The sequence below is a fragment of the Schistocerca cancellata genome, chromosome 4 (assembly GCF_023864275.1).
Source record: "Schistocerca cancellata isolate TAMUIC-IGC-003103 chromosome 4, iqSchCanc2.1, whole genome shotgun sequence".
Classification (NCBI taxonomy): Eukaryota; Metazoa; Arthropoda; class Insecta; order Orthoptera; family Acrididae; genus Schistocerca; species Schistocerca cancellata.
The window spans coordinates 529,600,865-529,626,919 of NC_064629.1; the positions used below are offsets into that span (position 1 = coordinate 529,600,865).

At 38.5% G+C, this 26,055-nt stretch overlaps 1 protein-coding gene across 4 annotated transcripts in view; it reads right to left on the reverse strand.

Moving 5' to 3' along the window:
- LOC126184958 (dynamin) overlaps positions 1 to 26,055 on the reverse strand; it is a 116,059-nt gene that overhangs the window by 38,275 nt on the left and 51,729 nt on the right. For 3 of the 4 annotated variants that reach the window (XM_049927633.1, XM_049927634.1, XM_049927636.1), the window contains exons 13-14: positions 18,992 to 19,111; positions 17,433 to 17,501 (exon numbers count right to left, since the gene is read on the reverse strand). In XM_049927633.1, the coding sequence (XP_049783590.1) occupies positions 17,433 to 17,501; positions 18,992 to 19,111 (189 nt within the window). The remainder of the gene's footprint in view (positions 1 to 17,432; positions 17,502 to 18,991; positions 19,112 to 26,055) is intronic. The other variant, XM_049927635.1, reaches the window with a different exon arrangement.

Here is a 26,055-nt window from a genome sequence, read left to right on the forward strand (position 1 = left end):
TATTTTTCATTAAGTAGTTTCAATGATAAAGGGCACACTTATGATACGGTTCATATTGTGATTACTTATGTATTTTGTATGCAGGAATATTAGGGTAGATAGTTCTATTTATGTCATGACACTTAAGGTACCTCAGATCTGTGTTAAAAGGTATCATAACTGTAGTCACACTTTGTTGTATTATCTTAATCTATGTGCATAATATATATTTTTCTTAATTATGGTACATTCATTATCCAGCATGATGTGATCCTTGTAACAACAATAATTTACATATAATAGAGAATTTCTTCCCACTGGATTATACTGTGAGTCACTGTGGCTTATTTATCACAGGTGTTGTTATAATTTTGACATACTGATGCAAAGAATTTCATTACAAGCTCTTATACACTGAAGAGCCAAAGACACTGGTGCATCTGCCTAATATCGTGTAACACCCCGCAAGCACGCAGAAATGTGGCAACATAACATGGCATGGACTCCATGAATCATACAGGGCTGTCCACGAATCCGTAGGAGTATGAGGGGGTGGATATCTCTTCTGAACAGCACGTTTCAAGGCAACAGAAGTGTTTAAACTCAGAAGAGTGTTCCTGGAGCCACTCTGTAGCAATTCTGGATGTGTGGGGTGTCGCAATGTCCTGCTGGGATTGTCCAATTCCATCGGAATGCACAATGGACATGAATGGATGCAGGTGATCAGACAGGATGCTCACAGATGTTTCACCTGCCAGAGTCTTATCTAGACGTATCAGGGGTTCTATATCACTCCAACTTCACACACGCCACACCATTACAGAGCTTCCACCAGCTTGAACAGTCCCCTACTGAAATGCAGGGTCCATGGATTTGTAATTATGTCTCCATACCCGTACATGTCTACCCACTTGATACAATTTGAAACAAGACTTGTCCGGCAAGGCAACATGTTTCCAGTCATCAACCGTCCAATGTTGGTGTTGAAGGGCCCAGGCAAGGTGTAAAGCTTTGTGTCCTGTAGGTGGTTGGTTGATTTGGAAGAGGAGACCAAACAGTGAGGTCATCAGTCCCATCGGATTGGAGAAGGGCAGGGAACGAAGTTGGCCGTGCCCTTTTCAAAGGAACCATCCCAGCAGCTGCCTGAAGCGATTTAGGGAAATCACAGAAAACCTAAATCAAAATGGCCGAACACAGGTTTGAATCATCATCTTCCAGTGTGCTAACCAGTGCACCACATCGCTCGGTGCGTGTCATGCAGTCATCAAGGGTACACGAGTCGGCATTTGGCTACGAAAGCCCATATTGATGATGTTTTGTCGAATGGTTCGAATGCTGACACTCGATGACCCTGCATTTAAATCTGAAGCAATTTGTGGAAGGGTTGCACTAGTGTCACATTGAACAATTCTCTTCAATCATCATTGGTCCTGTTCTTGCAGGATCTTTTTCTGGCTGCAGCGATGTCGGGGATTTGATGTTTTACTGGATTCTTTATATTCATGGTACGCTCATGAAATGGTCATATGGGGAAATGCCCACTTCATCACTACCTCGGAGATGCTGTGTCCCATCGCTTGGGCACCGACTGTAACACCACTTGAATCTTGATAACCTGCCATTGTGACAGTAGTAAGTATTCTAACAACTGCGCCACACACTTGTTGTCTTATATAAGCATTGCCAACTGCAGCACCATATTCTGCCTGTTTTCACACCTCTGTATTTGAATATGCCAGCCCATACCAGTTTCTTTGGCATTTCAGTGTATAATCTCTATTATCAAATAAGAGACTACAAACTAGACACTGAAAATTATAACAGTATAAAACACTATCTTATGTTTCCTTGGAACAGTGCTGAAAAGGAAATGAAAATTTGTTTCACAGCTGTGATGTGATGGTGCATCACACTGAATATACTCAGCGATATTAATATAATCGTGAAGTGAACTGAATATGCCGGAGATTATATATGACTCATACAAAATTCTTTCATCACAATCTGTGAAAATTGTGATCACACCTTCGATAAATTTTGCCACCGTGAAATACAGTATAAACTAATAACAACAATTTCTCTGTTGTATATGGAATACTGTTGTCACATGGGTCACACCATGCTGTATAATGAAGGTATCAGAATTAATATATATTAACATAATACAATAAGGTGTAACCGCAGTCATGACATCCTCTAATACAGGACCTTAAGTGTCATGACATAAATAGAACTATCCACACCAAATACACCCTTTATACAAGATAACTACTTAAGATTATTAGCCACAATCGACATATCCACTTGCAAGAAGTTTTGTTCTCTGTAATAGGGGGCTTGAGAAAATGGCCAAAGCAAAAAACTATTCAACCAGAAAATAAACAGCAGCTTTGGTGTTAAACAATTAAAAATTTAAATAATTTCTTTTCTTCAGGATAAAATTAGTTCCACATACTGCCCTAGTGCTTGTGATAGAAGTAAACTATTTTAAAAAGCAATATTATGGTCACTAAACTCAATTCTAGCAGCACACCACCTTCTTTCAATCAGCCTATAACAACAACTTATTTGACGGTTCATTTCTGTTAATTAATTTTATTTACACAGCCCCAGCACACAACAACAATACCCACTTGTTGCTAGAAATTTTGATTATTCAAGTTTTGTTAATATTGTTAAAAAAGATCCCCGAAATGAATGTTGTGCCCAACTGATCTGAGGTTGTTTTAACAACTGTGCATATAAAATTAAATTTTAAACATTTTGTTTTTAATGTGAACCTAAGCAATGTTTCATATTTACAGTTACCCAACATCATCATCAGGAGAGTGATCTCTTACTATGAAAAATATATTTTTCTGGTTGTTGAAGTTTCATTTAGCCAAGATCATGTGAATTCGTATGCGGAGGATTCGTTTTTTCTATGCGCTCAGTCCGGAGCCGCGCGACTGCTACGGTCGCAGGTTCGAATCCTGCCTCGGGCATGGATGTGTGTGATGTCCTTAGGTTAGTTAGGTTTAAGTAGTTCTAAGTTCTAGGGGACTGATGACCATCTAGGGGACTGATGACCATAGATGTTAAGTCCCATATTGCTCAGAGCCATTTTTAAGTTAAGTCCCATAGTGCTCAGAGCCATTTGATTTGTTTTGACAAACTTTAATTGCCATCTTCAAATCTAAAATTTGTTTTTACATTCAGAAGAACATTTTTCAAAATATGTGTATTACATACCCTTAACACACATCAATTTAGTGCCATTGTATGTAGTGCACTGTACACAAAATGTTACTTGCTCTGTCCCTGTCGGCAACTGACAGCACACTGCCCAGCAATAGTCAACTGGACTGTATTACAGTACTACCAGATGGCAGTATGGTCCTACTTAATAATTTGGAAAACCTAATACATACACATTTTCTACAATACATACACTGAGGACAGTGCTCTACACTTGTAAAATCTTTTTTTATAATATTTAAAACAATTTGAAAACTGTTTCTTATTAAGAGACACAAAATGGCCTTGTCTGCTCGCTGCAACAAGGTGCACCATTTAAAAGCAGACAATCCAAATTATCAGCATCTTTTGAAACATCATAACATAATTTCAAAGTTTGCGTGATGAAAACCACAAGTGGTTACATTTTACACACAACCAATTCTGCAGTTATGGTTAACTTGAAAAACTTAATATGTGCATATAACACACAGTTCATTGTCCAGTTGTTTATCAAGCATCTGGCAATATTAAATCACAATGGGTTTCAGATCATAGGCATTCTTGGAGGTCAACTACACTAATGGTGAGAACACTGCTATGTGGATGGTGTGAATGATGATTTTTCAAATGATACAACATGTCATAGTATGTCCCTAGGATACATTTACCAAAGCTCAAGATGAGCTATCTTTAAACACGACCCTAGGTTCCCCCAACACTGTCCCCCCTCTCTCTGGCCAGTTTCTACTCCCCTCTTCCCACAATACTTTTCACCACTGATTACGATGTTTAACAAAATATAGATGGTTTTACCTGTTGCAAAGTACATAGATATTGTATTGTGAGAAGCTGTACATCTTCCACTTATAAATAAACTGTCATACTGACTGTAACAGCATGTTACTGATTATGTTAACTGGTACAGATGTACTTTGTATCACTCTGTAATATTTGGGTTTTATGAATATATCAAACTCATCAATACGAATGAACCCTGCCTGTAATTAACTGTCATATTGTTTATGTAAGAACAAACATTATAAAGGTTGCAAAATGTAAATTAATGGTCTGTTGAGATTATAAACAAAATGTCTCCTTAAAAGCCAATTCCTCTCACATGTGTAGTCCATTGCACTTGTGGATTTCATCATGCAATCTTGAGAAATTATCTTATGTTTTGAAAAGGTGTCAGTAACTTGGATTGTCTGCTTTTAAATGGTGCACCAATTTGCAGTGACCCGACATGGCTATTTCTTGTCTGTTCATAAGAAATTGTTATCAAATTGTTTTAAATATTATAAAAAATATCTTAGAAGTGTTGAGTACTGCATCATTGTACAAATTATACAAACATAGAAAAGATGTATGCATTTGGTTTTCCAAATTATTAAGTAGGAGCTTGTTCCCATCTGGTGGTACTCCATAACTCAATACTATTGCTACGCAGTGAGCCATCAGCTGTTAGCATGACCAGAGCAACTAACATTTTGAATACAAGATGTATTTTTATGAATGTGCATCACAGGTATAGTTTTATTGTTTGAAGTACGACACAATAGATACATTTTATCATACTTTTGATGTTGGATGTTCCATAATTATTTTTATTTATATAGCAGTGAAGTAACTATGTTTTCAGGATTAGAAGACGGTGCACCACATACAGTAGCACTACATTGATGTATGTTAAGAGTATGTGATACCCATACTTTGAAAAAATTTTGTTCTAAATGTACGTTAACAAATAGATTGTAAAAACTGTTGGAACTACTATTGCAAATAAAATTTTATAAAACTAGTCATCCACAAATGTAATTCATGTGATATGGGCTAAATAAAATTTCTACAACCAGAAGATTATATTCTTTAAATTCACATTTACACTGACAGCTGCATGAAGCCACCCACGAGGGACCTTTCTCAGAGCTGCCGATTCCAAATACATATGATACACTGAAAGTATCTTAAGAAACACTGGACAAAGACATAGGCTGACTTTATGGAGAAATGGTCAATAAAATTAAACTACAAACCAATACACATTCAAGGAAAAATTTCTACATTTAGAAACTCAATATGAGAGTGAAGACTTTTGAAACTATTATTCAGCAGTAGCTTCATAAACACAAAATGATGGAAAAACTCATAGCAAGTGGAGTGGTGGTACACATTATAAATTGAATTTATCACCATTGGAAGGTGTCTGGAAGTAGAATATTTGGTGATATGCTGCATGTATTTTACATTAAAAATCAAAGACAGTAGTAACTACAAAGAGCATTACAAATTTAATCAAGACAGACCCTGGGAATATTAACATTTCAGATTATGCAAGAACTAGGTCTCCATCAGTAACAGTATTATAAAAATGATGTTTTTATCAGCTAATACAAGCTTCCTAACTGATATAACATTGCAACTAAAAAGCTGAGGCAGTATTTCTAAAATAACCACAAACATATAACAGTAAATATATGGCAATGTTTTCAGTATTTATCTTGTAAGCCTCCAGATAAATGATGATGTGGACTTAGAAGACACTTAAAAACCTTAGATGACTAATGAATGAAACTTAGGGCATAAAAATTGTGTGTATAAACTGCAAGTCCTTTATATTTAACTCATTACAGAATATGTTTGTTTATACACTCCAGATGGTACCATTCTTCACCACATATTCATTGTAACTAGTAATTTTTTTCCCCCACTTCTGTCTTATACCATAACTATTACAGTAAATACTACAGCACTAGAAGTTTTGACTTCACACAAATTATGTATTCAGAATGCAGGAAACTTCTTCTAAGTCACATTACACAACACATCCGATCAACTGTCTGTGGTTATTTGAAATTTTAATCCTGAAATAATTCTCAGCAAGTGTGCACGCAAGCTGGAGAAACATTTTGATGTCATTATACTTGAAACTACTTCCTTCAATTCGTCGTGTGCCTAATGAATGCAATTAAAAATGATGGTACATCCTTAAATGTCTGTAAAAGCCAAAATCAAATGGGTTACTCATTTTTCTCCTGTTTTATTGCAAGTATTCTGTGTACGGCCAATAATTTTAAGTGCAAAATACTTTCTGACCAAACCAACATAGTAGCTGCACACATTCCATAACTAATAAAACTGTATACACAAAATCTCAAAGAATTAGCTATGTTTACTGCCAATTATCTACTGTATTTACTCGAATCTAAGCCGCACTATTTTTCCGGTTTTTGTAATCCAAAAAACCGCCTGCGGCTTAGAATTGAGTGCAAAGCAAGCGGAAGTTCTGAAAAATGTTGGTAGGTGCCGCCACAATTAACTTCTGCCATCGCATATGTATGTAGCGCTACACTGGCATCCTTTGTAGGCACAAAGATAAATACTGGCGCCAAAACCTCTGCGTCAGTAAATATAATTTAAAAAAAAATTGGAAGACGAGCTTTTTTTTTCTCCGCCCGAGTTTCGACCACTGCATTTTCATACATTATCCAACGAAGTAAATACAAATTCCGTATTGTTCATCTTCGAATGTAGCAGAATTTCAATGTACTACGAAAGTCCGACTGGCAAGACTGGGATTTTTGTCAATATGGCCAACTCTACGTTCTGAATTTTTTCCTACCTGTGAGAAGAGATGGTTGCTAATAGGAACCTGATGAAATGTGAATCACATGCAGTATTCTCTTCACCAAAAGAATAATACGAATATAAACATTTTGCCATGTATTCTTTCGTGTTTGTTTCTATCTCATTTAAATCCTGTCTGCCTAATAAACTACGAAACTAGAGTGAGACAACAGCAAACGCGGAAGAATATACGTATCGTGTCATGTTTATATTCGTATTACTCTTATGCCTAATAGTGATACAGTCAGAAATGAAGCACGGCAACTGACTAGATTTTTAAATCGAAGATGACTAATTTTTGTGCAGAATTTGATGTACTAAAGAAGCGTCCGCAAAGACTTTCAAACGGAGAAAAAATTTCGCCAAACTCTCGTTCAGAACATGTTCTATCATACGCAGTCTATTATTTGGTTCTTGTTGATCATTATCAAAGAAAGCAGCAGTGTAAGTAACTACAAATAGCAGTCTCTTGCCATTGCTTCGCTAATGAGACGATTCCTGTCTTTTTTTAATTGTAGGCGGCGGTAGCGTGCACAAAAGCAAGACATGCCGCGAGCAGCAACAGGCCGTAAACACGCACTATCAGAATGCGACAAACAATGCATGACACAATATAGTAATGCATTTTCAGCTTAGAGTGACTGACGTAAACACCTGTAACACAGAAAACTGCACTTATCAGATCAAAGCAAAATAAGCAATCGATTCAAACCAGATGAAGCACGTGAAAAAGGAAGAGTATCTGTGTAAATACGGACGGAGCGCCTGACGCATAGCAATGGCTACCTGGTAAAGCTTAACTGCTAAGCTTACGACTCGAACCAAACTACTGTAGCTGTATCGTCATTCATTCGACCTAAATTGTGTCTCATATTACAATGGACCAACTTTGTTTCGATTTGGAGGTGCGGCCTAGTGCAAATTTCAGGTGCGGCTTAGTTTTGGGAATTTTTTTTTTTTTTTCAGGTGCGGCTTAGATTCGAGTGCGGCTTAGATTCGAGTAAATACGATATGCACACAAAAATATTTATTGAGTACTCTCAGCTCCCTGACAAAGGATCTAGTACAGAAGTAATGACTTGCTCCAAAATCACTATATGTATGAATGCAGTATTATTTTGTGCAAATCAAATCTTTTTTCCCATATAAGTTGTTTCCTTTGTTAAACTATAATGAACTTTTACATCAGCATTTATCTGAATCCACATGGGCATCAATGCTGTGTGTGCCATTCGAATTCAAAAACTATTTGTGTCATATGGGAATAAATGTTTTTACTACATACCACTCAAATTTGTTTCACATAAACACAATAACCAGAATAACTATGAGCACACACTGAAATACATGTCATATGACTGTACTTTAGACAGCTCTGACCTTCAGAAAATACTATACTCTAAATTATGAGGGAAATAATGGAATTAATATCTGACAAAACATGGCTAAATTTTTCCAACTCTCCAGCTGAGCTGAAATCATGAAATGAAAATCCTGCAGACTACCACCTCATGAAAAGCTCTGCCAACACCAAACAATATTAGTTTTTCTTTATTAACTACATGAAAGAATTCAGTGCATCCTTGTTAACATAAATTTAGTTCAGAAACATTCTAGTTTAATTAACTTTTTGTTCATCTTAATATAACTTATTCATATCACTTTGACATTATAATTTCAACCAAACTTCATCAGTCTATTCACATCTTTAAAGTGGCATTTGTACACCACTTACAAATATTTTAACTGTTGACTGAAAAACGGTTGAGAACTACACCTTTCACCACATTATCATCAAAAAATTTTTCAAATGAATATCTTCAATGTTAGGTGTAGAAGACACTGTGCAGTGATCTGGACAACAGAATGGAAGCAGTAGGTTTTGAAATGCACTCTACATCCTTGGAAACCACAAAAAATGTTACCTGTTACAATATTGTGCAATAAGTGAACACTATGGCAGCACTTGACTCAATTTTCCTTTATGGTGTCTCAAAATACTGCATAGAAGTGAAATGAAAAGAACAATGTTTATGACTGAATTCCTTTCCAACTCAAAACACTTGCCACAGCCAGATTAGGGACATAGGGCTTTCATAGGTGCTTTGTCTGGTTTTCACCACATATTTAGTTTCCATCTGCAAGAAGAAAATTATAAACTTCTTCCTTATCTCTGCAACATAGCGTCAAAAAAAATAAAAATGGAGCAATATCTCGTATCAGATTGCTCATTTTCAGTTGCAGTGAGAAGTTGTGACACTCCCCTTTTTCATGAAAACAACTGACTCTTATGAATAGATATGATTGTGTGGTGTTAATACTGATACATCTCAATCAATCTTTGACTTCAGTTTAAGAAAATCTCTTCAGTGAGTGATTATTATGAAGTGGTAGATCATTTTTTGTATAGTAAGACACTATCTGCAAGAACCTATTTAGGGAGGGAGGGAAGGGGGGGGGAGAGAAAGAGAGAGAGAGAGAGAGAGAGAGAGAGAGAGAGAGAGAGAGAGAGAGAGACGGGGGGGAGGGGGGGGGAGAGAGGGGGGGGGGGGGGAGGGGTTGCTAACACTCTTCACACCCATTTATCACACATTTAACATTAGAACCAACCAAAATCTTCTAGTACAGAATTATATTATTTGTCACAGAGTGAACCTGTGTATTAACAATGGTCTCGTCTTTCAACTGTCTTACTCATGCCTCTGCTACAATTTTCCAAAAAATGTACCCAGATCAAAGCCATGCAGCAACCTAACTGCCCCATAAAAGGACTAATGTGGTGCAACAGGTTTTTTAGAGGCAGGGTGCACAAACTCCAGTTCTCTATTGCTAAAGATATCTTGACTGTTAAACCCATCTAAACAGAGTTATAGATCATATCTAAGTGCGCTGACATTAATTGCATGCTGTTTTACATCACATGAACTGCCATAAGATAGGAGCAAGCTAACATATGTACAAACCTCATAGCCCTCCAACAAGATTGAAAGACGAAAGAAAAAAAATAAAAATCATGTTTAACGTTTCAGAGTAAACTATACTTACTTACTGACTAGACTACATTTTCTGTACACGGATATTTTCCCCTTCTAAAATACAAGTGGCCTGACTTGAAAAGAAAACTATCAGCATCTGCTGAAAGTACAGCAAACCTGAATTTTGATGCTTTCTGCTATGAAAAATGAAGGTAGCAAATAATTGAACAATATAAGAATACAGAAACTCTGATAATGCCAAATCAGGGTGGGGAATATCAAATAAAGTTTCCGGGATGTGAGGACCACGGACCACAACGTCACATCCCGGAAAGTATATCAACAGCCATTTCAACCGGTCGTGAAAGCCTTCATTCTACAATATCAAATAAAGCCTAATTTGACGAATAACCACAGGTCAGAGCTGCACCACTGTGGAGCTATGGCTATAAAACAGTTGCCATTCAATGACAAAGGAGCAGAAGTTTTTCCACTTAGTGGAGGTGAGGTGTTTCTAGCAGTGTGGTTTTGTCCTACTAAATGGGTGAAGTACACAAACAGTATGTTATCCAATGAAGCAAAATGACGCATTGTTCTTGATACAAGAAGGTATGCTGAACATTTTCCAAGCAGGAGACCAGTAGTCACCACCTTTAGGGTGATGGGTCAGCATCTTAGAGAAATGGTCATATTTGCACCCAGACAGGACACTGCATAGTGGCATATAATAGTGGGACTCCAGAATTAGAGAAAGGATTATTCCCACATTTTGAAATACCTTCAACCAGCAGCACGACCAAAGCTCATCAATTCTGTTGCTCAACTCCATGTTTTTGGAATGACTTACATCCTTGCCATGTACAAAAGGTCCATGTTTTGAAGGAAGATTACCCAAGATGTGCATATTTTTATTCCTTCATGTTTAGGCAGAGACAGCATTCCAACAATGTCAATTTTCCCTACTTCATCTTATTTACGGCAATGGCTATTTCTCTAAGCAAGGAGAAGTTAACTCTAACTGTTGTGGATGTGTTAACTTTTCCTGCTTTGCCACTTCCATGGTGCTGAGAATGTGTTAAATGTGGCCCCTGGGTTTTCAGATGCATCACTGACATGTTTGTCTGTCCTGTTCTGCCGACCTCTTACTGCTGCGGCCAAGTTACTTCTGTATCTCAGTGAATAAAAAACTTTCGAATACTTGTCATACAACATATCACCTGCAATACACCTCATTTCAATACCTTTAATCATTTATGAAGTATGATGACTGTTATGACCACATGATTAATAATGCACAGAGACTGAAATGGAAGCAATGCACACTACCGTCCATCGGGTATAACACTCAATAACTTGAGAAGAAACTGAGATATTGTTCTGTTCTAAATTTTAAATAAAATTTTAATATCTTATTTACATTTCGTATACTGCAATGTAAGAGCTAAGATCAGCCTTACACAAAGTTTAAGTAATGCGTTTTTACTTCCGCAAAGTTTTTAAAATTCCGGCAATTTTTTACTTTATTTGATGCAGTATAGTAACTGCGACAAATAACAAAAAGAAATTCAGTCCTTCATCGAGCAACGATATCAGACTGTAAGGTGTACAAAAATCAATTTTTTCACCTAATAGTTTTCTTAAAATTGAATGATAAGTATTTCACAGCAATTGCAATGCTGTCTCTCAGCACAGGTAGAGCATATGGCAAGCAGTACAGCCACAAAAAAGTCACACTCAGCACACAATGCAGCAGTGAAAGGGTTAATATCGTGACTGTAATGGGTGTGTATGTTACAATCCTTACAGCATTGAAAAGCACAATCATCAAGCAAGATTTTTGGTAAGTGTCTGGAATGGAACTGTACAAGACAACTTGATTCAACCCTTTTGATCCATCTCATCGATTAAATAGACAGAATTATTTACGATTTTTGCAAGTGGAATTGCACAATGCTGCTGGAAGACTGTTTCCCAAATATATGCTGAACAATGCTGTATCAACACGTTAATGCTCCACTACATTGCACTTTCGTACTCCAGCAACAGTTAACTGATTTGGGACAGTGGTTCCTGGGAGTGGCTTCCAGATAGCCAGATTTAAAATCTGCTGCATGTTTGTGGTGGCCTTATGAAGAATCACATTTACTGAACATCAGTTAACACCTGTGAACATACAGTCACATGAATTTTTGAGCACTCGACAATAATTTCTTCTATAACGTCCACTTTATAGCAATAATCGAGCCTGAAATTTCAAATACTGAAAAATCAAGAGTAATTTCTGTTTTCTTTTTTTTACCAAGGTCTTAATTTACAATTACTGATCTATTCGTTAAAGTTCATTTGAGTTCCCTGTACATCAACAAAAATTAAAAAGTAACCTTCAGATTTTATTTCCATTACCTTACTGCGACACTGTTTGTCATGTCTATTACTCTGTTAATAATTTAATGATATTATGATAGTTCTAATAAAGTTGATTTAATAACCAAAGACCATCTTACCAAACAAGGTGTTTATAGGAATTCAGTTTGTCTCGTGACTGTCCAGCTTAAAGCCTGAGCTAATTTAACCAGTAACTGCAATTTTTGGCACAAGAAGTATTAGAAGGGACAAGTTACATTATACATGCATACACTTGCACGCTACTTGTTGATTGGCTGCTATTTTATCACCAAGGCTCCACAGTGGTGCATTTTTGTTGAAAGGTTATTTTGCAAACTGGGCTCTATTTTATAGCTCTTAACCTAAAATGACCTTACTGCCCTGCATACACTCACAGGAAAATCAATTTTTGCAGAGTAGTAAATAAACTGTGAGCAATTTCTCTGCATGTAATATTATTTTTCTAATGGGATTTTGTTTAAAATGCAATTATAATGAAAGACTATGAACAGGTGGATTTTTAAAAGCCCTATTTTTGATTTTTGTATACCATCAAGAACGTATCATAGGAAAAGTAATATCGGGCACTGTGTGTTCAAGTTTTTTCCGAACTGACATTCAAAACATGTGCTCTATTATTCAATGTACCACTGACGTGTTCCTCCAATAGCTGTACACTAAAAATTAAAGTCTAGAATGTATGCACATTTCTGGAATGCAATTAAAGCTGTAACACTTTTTGGTAGGTTGATATTCCATCAACATCTATGTCCTCAGTAAAGTACAGATTACACTAGTTCCTTCTACTTTAAGCTTCAGTTTAATGAGAAACCCGAATGATCTGTCAGACATTAGTGTTAAAAATGTTGAACCTGCCAGGATCAATTGGTAATTCAAACATCTGGCATTAAATAAAAAACAGAGGTACTTATTCACAATTGATGGACATAGGTTGAAAACTGAACTGATGTAAGGTGACGCATGCTAAGATTCGAACAGTTACTATTATGCCTGATCCAGTTTAATCAATGCATGCAATGAAAAATACAATTTTTTGTAAATGGCAATGAAAGTTTATCAGAGACAAAGTTTATCAAATAAGTCACATAAAACCCACAATTTACTAGAGACACTAATTTAAATATCTGTTAATCACACACAGAAACTAGAAAATCCAGCAAGTAAAAGTTGACATGTAGTAATATTTAGGAAAACATATAAAGCAACAGCTACTTGTTAGGACTGCACTATCTGCAATAAAGTTACAGCTGAATTAACCACAACTTATAAATATGATTCCATGACTTCTACTGTAGTGTTATACCTCTATCTGAAGATTTTATTAATTTTTTAGTGCAAAGTAATTTCAGATAACAGTTCCTTTAAAAAAATAACACATTTTTACAAACAAAACTTATATACTTTAAATTTTGATTTCTATAGGTCATCATTTATGATGTCAATGGCATAGTCTTGGATAGAGCAGCCACCTGATCACGGTAATTAAGTAATGTTGAGCCCAGTTACTACTTGGATGGGTGACCTTCTGGGAATACCAGGTGTCACAGGTTCAGGGACATGCAAGTCACCGAAGTGGCATCGAACAGAGAGATTCGCAGCAGGACACTGAGCCATACAACATTATTATTATTATTATTATTATTATTATTATTATTATTTTCTTTACTTTCTCAGACTGTTAAGTCTGGTTAAAAATGGAACGTGACGCGGACCTTGATCAAGCGTGACTTCCTTGTAACTGTATGGTATATGTTATATTGCATTTAGGAACTTTCGGGTCATTGAACATGTATCAATAATTACAGATTTTTGTAGTTGTATATATATGTTTGGATGTAGCTGTATTGCATTGATGTACTGGTGGATATTGTGAGGTATGACTCCTGTAGTTGATAGTATAATTGGTATAATGTCAACTTTATCCTGATGCCACATGTCCTTGACTTCCTCAGCCAGTTGGATGTATTTTTCAATTTTTTTCTCCCGTTTTCTTCTGTATATTTGTTGTGTTGGGTATGGATATTTCAATTAGTTGTGTTAATTTCTTCTTTTTATTGGTGAGTATGATGTCAGGTTTGTTATGTGGTGTTGTTTTATCTGTTATAATCGTTCTGTTCCAGTATAATTTGTATTCATCATTCTCCAGCACATTTTGTGGTGTGTACTTGTATGTGGGAACGTGTTGTTTTATTAGTTTATGTTTTATGGCAAGTTGTTGATGTATTATTTTTGCTACATTGTCATGTCTTCTGGGGTATTCTGTATTTGCTAGTATTGTACATCCGCTTGTGATGTGCTCTACTGTTTCTATTTGTTGTTTGCAAAGTCTGCATTTATCTGTTGTGGTATTGGGATCTTTAATAATATGCATGCTGTAATATCTGGTGTTTATTGTTTGATCCTGTATTGCAATCATGAATCCTTCCGTCTCACTGTATATATTGCCTTTTCTTAGCCATGTGTTGGATGCGTCTAGATCTATGTGTGGCTGTGTTAGATGATACGGGTGCTTGCCATGTAGTGTTTTCTTTTTCCAATTTACTTTCTTTGTATCTGTTGATGTTATGTGATCTAAAGGGTTGTAGAAGTGGTTATGAAATTGCAATGGTGTAGCTGATGTATTTATATGAGTGATTGCTTTGTGTATTTTGCTAGTTTCTGCTCGTTCTAGAAAGAATTTTCTTAAATTGTCTACCTGTCCATAATGTAGGTTTTTTATATCTATAAATCCCCTTCCTCCTTCCTTTCTGCTTAATGTGAATCTTTCTGTTGCTGAATGTATGTGATGTATTCTATATTTGTGGCATTGTGATCGTGTAAGTGTATTGAGTGCTTCTAGGTCTGTGTCACTCCATTTCACTACTCCAAATGAGTAGGTCAATACTGGTATAGCATAAGTATTTATAGCTTTTGTCTTGTTTCTTGCTGTCAATTCTGTTTTCAGTATTTTTGTTAGTCTTTGTCTATATTTTTCTTTTAGTTCTTCTTTAATATTTGTATTATCTATTCCTATTTTTTGTCTGTATCCTAGATATTTATAGGCATGTTTTTTCCATCGCTTCTATGCAGTCGCTGTTGTTATCCAATATGTAATCTTCTTGTTTAGTGTGTTTTCCCTTGACTATGCTATTTTTCTTACATTTGTCTGTTCCAAAAGCCATATTTATATCATTGCTGAATACCTCTGTTATCTTTAGTAATTGGTTGAGTTGTTGATTTGCTGCTGCCAGTAGTTTTAGATCATCCATGTATAGCAAATGTGTGATTTTGTGTGGGTATGTTCCAGTAATATTGTACCCATAATTTGTATTATTTAGCATGTTGGATAGTGGGTTCAGAGCAAGACAGAACCAGAAAGGGCTTAATGAGTCTCCTTGGTATATTCCACGCTTAATCTGTATTGGCTGTCATGTGATGTTATCTGAATTTGTTTGGATATTAAGTGTGGTTTTAAAGTTTTTCATTACTATGTTTAGAAACTGTATCAATTTAGGATCTACTTTGTATATTTCCAATTATTATTATTATTATTATTTTAGGTTTAAGTAGTTCTAAGTTCTAGGGGACTGATGACCATAGATGTTAAGCCCCCATAGTGCTCAGAGCCATTTGAACCATTTTTGAAAAACAATTACAAAGGAAAAAAAAGAGTGACAATAATGCACAGTATGGTCTTGCACAAAAATTAATATTCTTGTTTAGATGTGTTCATTATTTGAAGAAACAAATGTCAAGTACAAGTATTTTTAATGTCAAGAGAAGACAGAACGGCTGGTCAGTTCTTATCTTTATGAGGCACAACTCCCAGTATTGCAAACGAACAGTTAAAATAGAAAGCAGCACCCTTAACTTTCATAATGATACGTCTTAACCTCTGAGAGGAAAGAGGACTTTCTGAAAAAATTTGCCAAGATTTTTTTTTCTGGGGGGGGGGGGGGGGGGGAGCATGACCTGCCCACCCTCCTTTCTACTCTTTCCTTCCTGGAAAAAGAACCTACTCTTCTGAAACCAGTGAGTAGTGCAATTAATTTTTATGTATTTCTATTGGCAGTACAGGAAGGCAGGTACACTTCCTGAGGGTACACACCTATCAGCTGTACACTCTCTCTCTCTCTCTCTCTCTCTCTCTCTCTCTCTCTCTGCAACTGTAACAATCTTACAAACTGAGTACTCCTTTTACAAGAGTTTTAATATCCTAGACTGTCTGCCACATCACAACCACAAGAACAAGAACATGAACATGAATATGAACATGAATAACATGTCACAGACACGAAGATACTGGGGAAAGCTTCCAATGGATAAGGAGTTCCTTACAGCATCAACAATTATAAGATTCAAGGTAGAAGATCAAAAACCACAGCATGATATGTCTGAAAAGGAGGTCTCTGCATTATCGATATGAAAAAGAATACTGTGGCACAGAAATGGAGAAATTACAATCACCAAAACACCAAAACTAATTTATATGGTAACACACACACACACACACACACACACACACACACACACACAGAGAGAGAGAGAGAGAGAGAGAGAGAGAGAGAGAGAGAGAGAGAGAGCAGAGAAATATTAAATATTATAGAAATGCTTGTGTCTGTCTTATGTAATGACATCATGGTGCAGTTCAAACAGCTGTCTACAACCTGCTATCATACTACTAAAATAGAGAAATTGTTCATGACCTAGGACCAATTTCAAAAGTTTCTCTAAGTATGGAAAACAGACTTGAAACTAACAATATTTGTTCTAAACCGGACAAAAATCCATTGAGTAAACTGATCAATAAACAAAGTTGCTTACTGATTTTCGTGTGTGTGTGTTTTCTCCTGTTAATAAGCTAAGTATAGCACACATCTGCCCATGCACTATCTTCTGTAACATGTAAAACAGGTCAACACTTGTGTTCTATTCTCCAACAACCGGCCCCCCCCCCCCCCCAAATTAATCCCACACATTCTTTCAAATACACACATTTACAGGGTAAGGAAACACCTTCATAAATACTGACAAGCATTTGAAGTAATTCAGCCATGTAAAACAAGGGTAGCTCTAATTTTAATGAGAAGCAAAATATTAAAAAAGTTGATACAAGAATGGATCAAAATGTCACTAAATATGGTAACAATTACTCTCCAGGAACTTTTTTTTTTGCTACACTACATAGTAGTGCCATGGAATCTCAATGTTAAGAAAACAATTAAACAAATAACTTAAGTATAACAGCACCAGGTCCGATGACTTCACTTCTTCGACAGCTGATCTGCCACTCTTGCCAGACTCAACACTTACCCTAACCTAAAAAGAGGGAAAAGAACACACATATTTTCAACCTGGAGAAAAAAAACGCATTGATCTGAGCAGTTGGTGCACAGTCATTTACGTTTATACACTGGCAAACAGGCAGCGAAATTGCAAGCGCACACACACAGAAATACCATCCTCATTTTGATATCCACTACCGCAAAAGTTACCACTAACACACAAACCTTCAGAGGTCAAACACTCAGATCCATACCATATGTTGTGTTTTGACAGAGTATCAACCAAAACACCGATTTAGTTTGTGCTGTCATCCAGCAAAAGATGTGTAAACGGTAATTAAAAGTAACACCAGAACTGTGGAGTATAGACAAACCATATCGGTGAGCTCTGAATACATAGACCTCTGGTAGGTGAGTTGGTAGATCTTCAGAGTGTTGCACTGAAGGTACCTATAGTGTACATTTGTATAGCTAACATCACACCTATCTATACACATGTTCTGACAAAAGAACATTGCTACAAACTCCAAAAGGCACTTTTACATGGCAGAAAAATGTTCTCCCATATAAAAATTACAAGTGTAATTTGTTTTAAAAAAATTGCCGCCATTAGGATTTGAACACATTATCTTTAATAGAACAATCTGATGCTCTACCAACTCACCTACCATAGATCTTCACTATCAGAGTTCAGAGATACAGTTTGCCTAGATTCCGAACTTCTGGTGCTACAGCATGAACTACATCGGTGTTTCAGTTGATACTCTATGGATACACAGTGTTTGGTATCGATCTGAGTGTCTGACATCTGGAGGTTTGGGTGTAAGAAATAACTGGTGCCACCCACCACTGCTACAAAATTAGAAAATTCAAGTCCGATGTTATTTTAACATGGTTGGTGATACTTTTTATTAAGTATATCAAATGAACTTTTTGTAGTGAAAGTATGAATATCCAGCATATTCAATCATATGGCTATTTTTATGTAATTGTGTTTTACCATTATCATAAAATGGAAAGTATTACCAGTTAACAGAAATTATTACTGACAGGACAGTTTCTTGCAATGCATTGGAATAAATTAATTGTTACTGGTATTTTAAACATCAGAAATATTTTCCGATATATTTTTTTATTATCAATTATCCCATATGAAGAAAATGAATTCACTGAGTCAAATCAATTAACAAAATCTCCTTGAACATACCTTATTCCAAAAATTAAAAAAAGAATGCAACTAGCAATTTTCACATAAGAGATAAAAAAGAGAAACAACACACAAATTGCTACAAATAACCAGATAGTAACAGGCTGTAAGAAAATGCAAACATGCCATAACAAAACAATGTTAGCACTGTAAGAGTAATTCTTTAAAAGGATTACTTGTATGCATGAGGAGGCAACAATTTATAGATTAAACGAGAGATATTTAGTTCAAATAGTGAACAATGAATTCTCCGCTTTAATGATAATTAGATTTTACAACTGCAACTTTACAGTAAGATATAAACAACAAATACCAACCTCCTCCCCATTGGCTTGCTCTGTTGACTTCTCTGGATAAACCCCTGCTCGCAGGAATGATGCTTTCCACGAGTCTACATCATCTTGGTTCTCACAACTCAGCTCCAACTGCTTGTAATCCTGTTTTACAAACAAAAGCAACTTATTCAATCTGATGCAAGAAACATGACAAAAAAAGCTAAATATTCTATGACCCGCTCAAAAGGGGCATATCCAAGACCTGAATGGAGAGGGGAAGAAAGGGGGCGGGGGACTTAGTTTAGTGGTGAATAGCAAAATAGTTTAGATATTTCTTGACAAAAGATTCTGGGTATACCTGCTACTAGTCAGTACCTACAATACATTCTGCCTTCTACAAAATTATGCTGGAATGGTATCTTTTTGTGTGTATCGGGGCAAGACTAAAGTTCTTGTTTGTGTAAATAACTTTTTGGGTTCCCAAAATGTTGACAGACTAGGATTTGAGTAACAAAGGTTTCCACCAACTTCATTTTTATATTTCATGATGTGTACAACTACATATTTTGAACTTCTAGATAATTGCATATTATTTCAGGAAGTTAATGACTTCACATGATCAGAATGCTATTTTTGGTACAGCAACTGAATTTTGGGATTATTCCTGCAATTTTCTCTGTTATGGAACATTTGAAAACCAAATTCTGCATTTCAGGTTTTATTTGACTGTTCATGACTCAATGGTTGAAACAGACCGCCCCTGTGATCAGCATTCAATAACCAAAAAATGGTTGATTATCTGGAGCTTTTGGCTTTATCTAGTAGTATTGAATGCTGATGGAAAAGTCAACATTAGAACCTGTGTATGACAATCACTAACCAGCAAACAAAAATGCTGAGCAGTGTGAACAGACAAACACAAAAGATAATAAATTGCTTAGTTCTTATGAAAACTTGTCAAGCTTCCATTTGGGTGGCTGCACTGAAATTCCTCAACATTTTGATCATCATCATCATCATCATCATCATCATCATCATCATGGGAACTGTCAATATTATATAGGCGTCCTGGGCCACCATTCAACTCTTAGCGCATTCTGAGTTGCCCAGACTCACGAAGCATCAACTGTCGGGCTCAGCCTCGGCGTATAACTGCTACTGTTCCACGCCAAACTTAGCTGTAAGCCCTTGCTCCTGTTGATGAGATTGACATGAAGCGTTATCTCAATTGATTTTTTAATAGAGTTCTTCCAGATGACACTCACTCAAACATTTTTGTTTTCTCAAATTCAAATGTATGTATTTCACTCAGGCTGTGTTCTGCCACTGCTAACTTGTCTTTATGCCCCCAGATATACGCAACTAACATGTTAAATGTGGTGTTGAGAGATACAGCACTGTGTCTGACCAATGCACTGGAGCCTGTACTGACAAGGGATGCTACACATGAGTATATGCAATTGCAGCTTGTCCTTTGCTGAGCCAAGTATATTTTTCGTTTATTGTGATGGTCAAAAGCCAGCTTTGATGATGATCTTACTGAGGATTCTTGCAATTTTTGGCTGTAAGAGACCCAGTATTAGTACATAACGGTGAGTTTCTCTTTCTTTACCTATTCTCCGCAGATGGCTGTACCTCTCATTTTCTTTCAATGTACACCAATCTGCAATTTGCTGTACCTATTTTGCTAAAACCCATCTCTAGCTGTTGCAGCTCTGCTCCCAAGCTGTCTTTGTCACAAATGACATGCACGCTGTAAACCAGAGTTGTTAGTACACTGCTGCGCGAAAAACTCATTACTTGTAGGTAGAGATCTGTGTGGGTCTTATTTCTGTAGACTTCATGTCCTAGGGCACCATTTGCCTTTCTTTTTATTAGAATGTCTAAAAAAATGGAAGACATTCATTCTTTTCTTGCACCATTATGAACTGTATATTTTGATGGGTGCTGTTCAGGTTGCCCAGGAACTCATTTAGGGACACTGTGACATGTTCTCACACAATTCAGATGTCATCCAAATAACAGAAGATGTATTTAGGTTTGAGCCACACATTTTTTAGTGCCATTCGCGTGTTCAGCCTACGGCTACTCCATTAACTTAATAATAGATCCCCATCACGTGGTTCAAAATGATCTTTTAAGAGTAGCAAGGCATCTTGAAGTGGTAATGATGTAAAGAGAGATCTTATGTCAAACCTCACAAGCAGGTCGTTCTTCAGCAGGTGAATTTTTTCAATATGCCCAAGTCCTTCACTTAGTGACTACTGTGTCTTACAATTGGTTTCAGAAGTGTGGTTAGACATCTTGCCACATTTCTAAATATGTACATTCACCTCTTACAACTCCACAAAAAGCTCTACATATTAAGCCAACCAACTACCAATAATACATCGACATTGGCAAAGTATTATCCAAATCATACTGCCCTGATCACCTGATCCATAAACACTTCTCTATGATGTATCCTCCCATGATTCTAACACACCAGCCACATGACATCATCCTCAGACACATATCCATTTTATTATAAAATATCGTCATAACATGAAACAATCTGATCGTACTGTCCACCACTGATCTATCTATCTACAAAGCGTTAAAATGGGAAATGCCCATTACTTATTGACTGCTATCCCTCCAAAAAGATACTTCACAACACATCCACACTATAAAATACTACTGTCCAAAATGTTCAAATGTGTGTGAAATCTTATGGGACTTAACTGCTAAGGTCATCAGTCCCTAAGCTTACACACTACTTAACCTAAATTACGATAAGGACAAACACACACACCCACCCATGCCCGAGGGAGGACTCGAACCTCTGCCGGGACCAGCCGCATACTACTGTCCCTCAAAGACATAATGCCTGTAATACCCATCATATCCTTGAGAAAGACTCAGGTACAAGATAAATATGTGTCCCATAAATCCACTCAACATATTCCAGCACTGAAGATCCTACCCCATTACAGTCACTAACAAAGCAGTCACTGCCAAGTCCACCGTACAGTTGCAGACACACTTTCAAGCAATAAGTGATCATCATCATCTTCAAAAGGTGCCTCACTGGATGTTCTCCTTTTTTCCCCATTCATCTGCTTCTCCTTATTGTGCGAGTGGAAATTAGCTCTACAACACATCCTTCAATCCTTTGTCACTCATTTACCCTTATCTCTCAAGTCATCACCCTGTGTCCTCACATCAAAGCCCATATTTCCCCCTCCCAATCAAATTTACACATACCCGAGTTCCTCATTTTGCATGAAACATTGGGGGGGTGGGAAAAAAAAAAAAAAAAAAAAAAAGCAACACAAAGGAGCAGTTGCGAGACAAACAAGTCAGCAGGCACGTTTCTACATCCGACACATTATGTCTATGTCTACTAAAATTTTGTACCAGTCGCATGACAGTGGTGCTAGCAATGCCACTACAAGTATGCAAATCATGTTTACTTTAAATACACACTTTAACAGTCTTGAGTGTTAGTTACCTTTGAGACTGGGCATGGCGAGTTTATGTTAGTCAAGAATGCCTCATTGAGTTTGAACAAGGTCATGTAATAGAACTACAGGATGCTGGATGTTCCTGTTGTGATACTGCAGAAAGACTTGGAAGGAATATAACCACTGTAAATGACTGCTGGCAGCTGTGGTTACGAGAATGTACAGTCGCAAGACCGGGCTCTGGTCAGGTAGGTAGGTTGGTTGGTTTAAAGGCGGGAGAAGGGACCAAACTACGAGGCAATCGGTCTCTTGTTCCCAATAAAATAATGCCACAAGTGTGAGAATAAAACAGGCGAAACACAAAACGGAAAGAAAGGAAAGCCACAAGAATGAAGGGAAGGCAATGAACACTAAAAGGCGCAAAAGAGGACAAGAAAACAACAAAGAGATGCTAGAAACAGAAGAGAGTAAAACATGAAAGCAGATTACAGTCGCTGGCCAACCACAAGAATAAAGAGGGAAAGGAGCCACTCTGCAACACATTAAAACCTCCACCCTAAAAGCACTATGGTGTAGGAAACAAAAGGGACGAAGGACATGCACTAAAACCTACATAGAAGTATAAAACCCACTCTCACTGATAAAACGTAAAACTAAAGGTGCTGTGGAGGCATTGTTGCCCAACACCGAAGGCAGGGTGATGGGAAAGTTAAAAGTCTGCCACAGAGCGGCTAAAAGTGGGCAATCCAGCAAGAGGTGGACGACTGTCATTTGGGAGCCACAGCAACACTGAGGTGGGTCCTCGGGATGAAGTAGGTAACCATGCATTAGCCAATGCGGAGCCGGCAGAGGACAACTGATTCCCTACAAGAGGTCTGCATGGAAGACTTCCACACATTCACAGTCTCCTCGTTACGCCATTCCGTCTCCCAAAGCCGGAAAACCCTGCAGTGTAAGACAGATTGCAGGTCAGCTTCGGAGATGCCTATCTCTAGAAGCGGTTTCGGCATCACCTGCTTGGCCAGCCTGTCGGCAAGTTCGTTGCTGGGTATTCCGAAGTATCCTGGGCTCCACACAAACACCATGGAACGGCGGGACTGTTCCAGGGCATAGATGGACTCCTGAATGGAAGCCACCAGAGGATGGCGAGAGTAGCACTTGTCAATAGCTTGTAGGCTGTTCAGTGAATCAGTACACAGGAGAAATGACTCACCAGGGCATGAGCGGATGTACTCAAGAGCACAAGATATGGCTGCCAGCTCTGCAGTGAAAACACTGCAGCCAACTGGTAAGGAGTGCTGCTCAATATGTCCTCCATGAACATATGCGAAGCCTACCTGACCATCAGTCATTGAGCCATCGGTGTAAACCAGTTCCGAGCCCCAGAACATGTCAAGTATCGAGAGGAACTGATAGCGGACAGCAGCGGGGTTAACGGAGTCCTTAGGGCCATGCAAAAAGTCCAGACGAAGCTGCGGCCAAGGCGTATACCATGGAGGCGTACGTGAACGGACCGCAAGTAGAGGTGAAGGGAAGGACTCCAGTTCAAAGAGAAGGGACCGCACGCGAACTGCAATCATTAGCCCCTATCTGGGTCACCGATGCAGGGGATGGACTGCCACGGGCGGGAAAAGGAGACGGTTATTCAGATGCTCATGGGAATCATGAATGTGTGCTGCATAACTGGAGAGCAGTTGCGCATGTCTGATCTGTAGTGGAGGGACACGAGCCTCCACCAGTACACTGGTCACCTGACTTGTCCTAAAAGTTCCTGTCGCTAATTGAACCCCACAATGGTGCACAGGGTCGAGTAAATGCAATGCTGAAGGCGCTGCTGAGCCATAAACCACACTCCCATGGTCAATTCGGGATTGGACAAGGGCTCTGTAGAGTTGCAGCAGCATGCACCCATCTGCACCCCAATTGCTGCTGCTCAGGCAATGGAGGGCATTGAGGTGATGCCACCACTTCTACGTAAGCTGATGAAGATGAGAGAGCCAAGTCAATCGAGTGTTGAAAACCAGTCCTAGGAATTGATATGTCTCCACCACAGTGAGTGGATTGTCATTAAGGTAAAGTGCGGGTTCCAGATGAGTGGTACGACGTCGACAGAAGTGCACGAGAAAACTGTAAGCCGTGGGCTAGAGCCCATGACTGCACCTTGTGGATGGCTCCTTGGCGGTGCCATTCAGCAACAACAGTACTGGAGCAGCAGTACGAAATGCAGAAATCGTCTGCATACAGATAAGGTGTGACGGAGGGCCAGACAGCTGCTACTAGACCGTTAATACCCACTAAAAAATAGACACATACTCAATACAGAGCCCTGCGGGACTCCATTCACCTGGATATGGATGGAAATATCGGATTCACCAACCTGCACACGAACGCACGGAGTGACAGGACGTTTTGGATAAAAATCAGGAGTGGTCCACGGAGACCCCACTCATACAATGTGGCAAGGATATGATGTCGCCACGACATGTCGTGTGCTTTATGCAAGTCAAAAAAGATGGCAATCAGGTGTTGCCGTCTGAAAAAGGCTGTTCGGATGGCAGATTCGATGGACACAAGATTATCAGTGGTGGAGCGACCCTGGCGGAAGCCACCCTGACATCGTGCCAGCAAGCCACGTGACCAGATCCAGTTGAAGACGACAAGAAGATGTCGTTTGTAGTCGGATGAGCGATGTTTAATCATCTGGCTGTGGATGCGATCAGGCTCAGGAGCTGTGTTGGGGCCATGTGCAAGGGCACTGAGGAGCTCCCACTCTGTAAATGGTACGTTATAGGATTCAGTGCAGTGTGTAGTGAATGAGAGGATGTTCCTTTCCAGCCGCCTTTTTTGGTGTGCGAAATGCTAGGGGGGGGGGGGGGGGAAGGGGGGGGGGGGGTAATTCTCCGACGCAGAGGACCAAGCAAAGTGCTCGGCAATCGCGTTTGCGTGAGTACGTAACTCGCGATGTATGGTAACACTGGAGACAGCTGTTGGGGCCTGGTACCCGAAAAGATGTTTGATCTTTGCTCAGACTTGGGAAGGTGACGTGTGGCATCCAATGGTAGAGACGTATCTCTCCTCACATTCCTTCTTCTGTTGTTTGATAAGGTAGTCAACATAGGCATGGAGGCTATGAGGTGATCGAGGGGAGGGTGCCACTTATGCCGCTGTAGAGCTTGCCGAAGCTCCTTAATTGCTTCAGTGACTTCTGGCGACCACCAAGGGACTGCCTTATGCCTCAGGCACCCTAAAGAGTGAGGGACCACATTTTCTGCCACAGAAACAATTGTGCTAGGCACCTGCTCAACCATCACATTGATGTTTCCATGTGTGGGAGGTTTAGCGGTGACAGCAGAGATGAAAGTTCCCCATTCCACCTTGTTCAAAGCCCATCTGGGCAGGTGTCCGTGTGCCTCATGCTGGAGCAGTGATAGGAAGATGGGAAAGTGGTCACTGCCACACAGGTCGTCATGTGCTCTCCAGTGGATAGATGGGAGAAGTCCTGTGCAGCAAACTGATAAATCAATGGCCAAGTAACTACCATGAGCCACACTGAAATGTGTGGCGGCCCCAGTATTTAAGAGACAGAGGTCAAATTGTGACGGTAAAGTTTCGGCACCTCTGCCTCGGCCAGTAAGCATGGTACCACCCCACAAGGGGTTA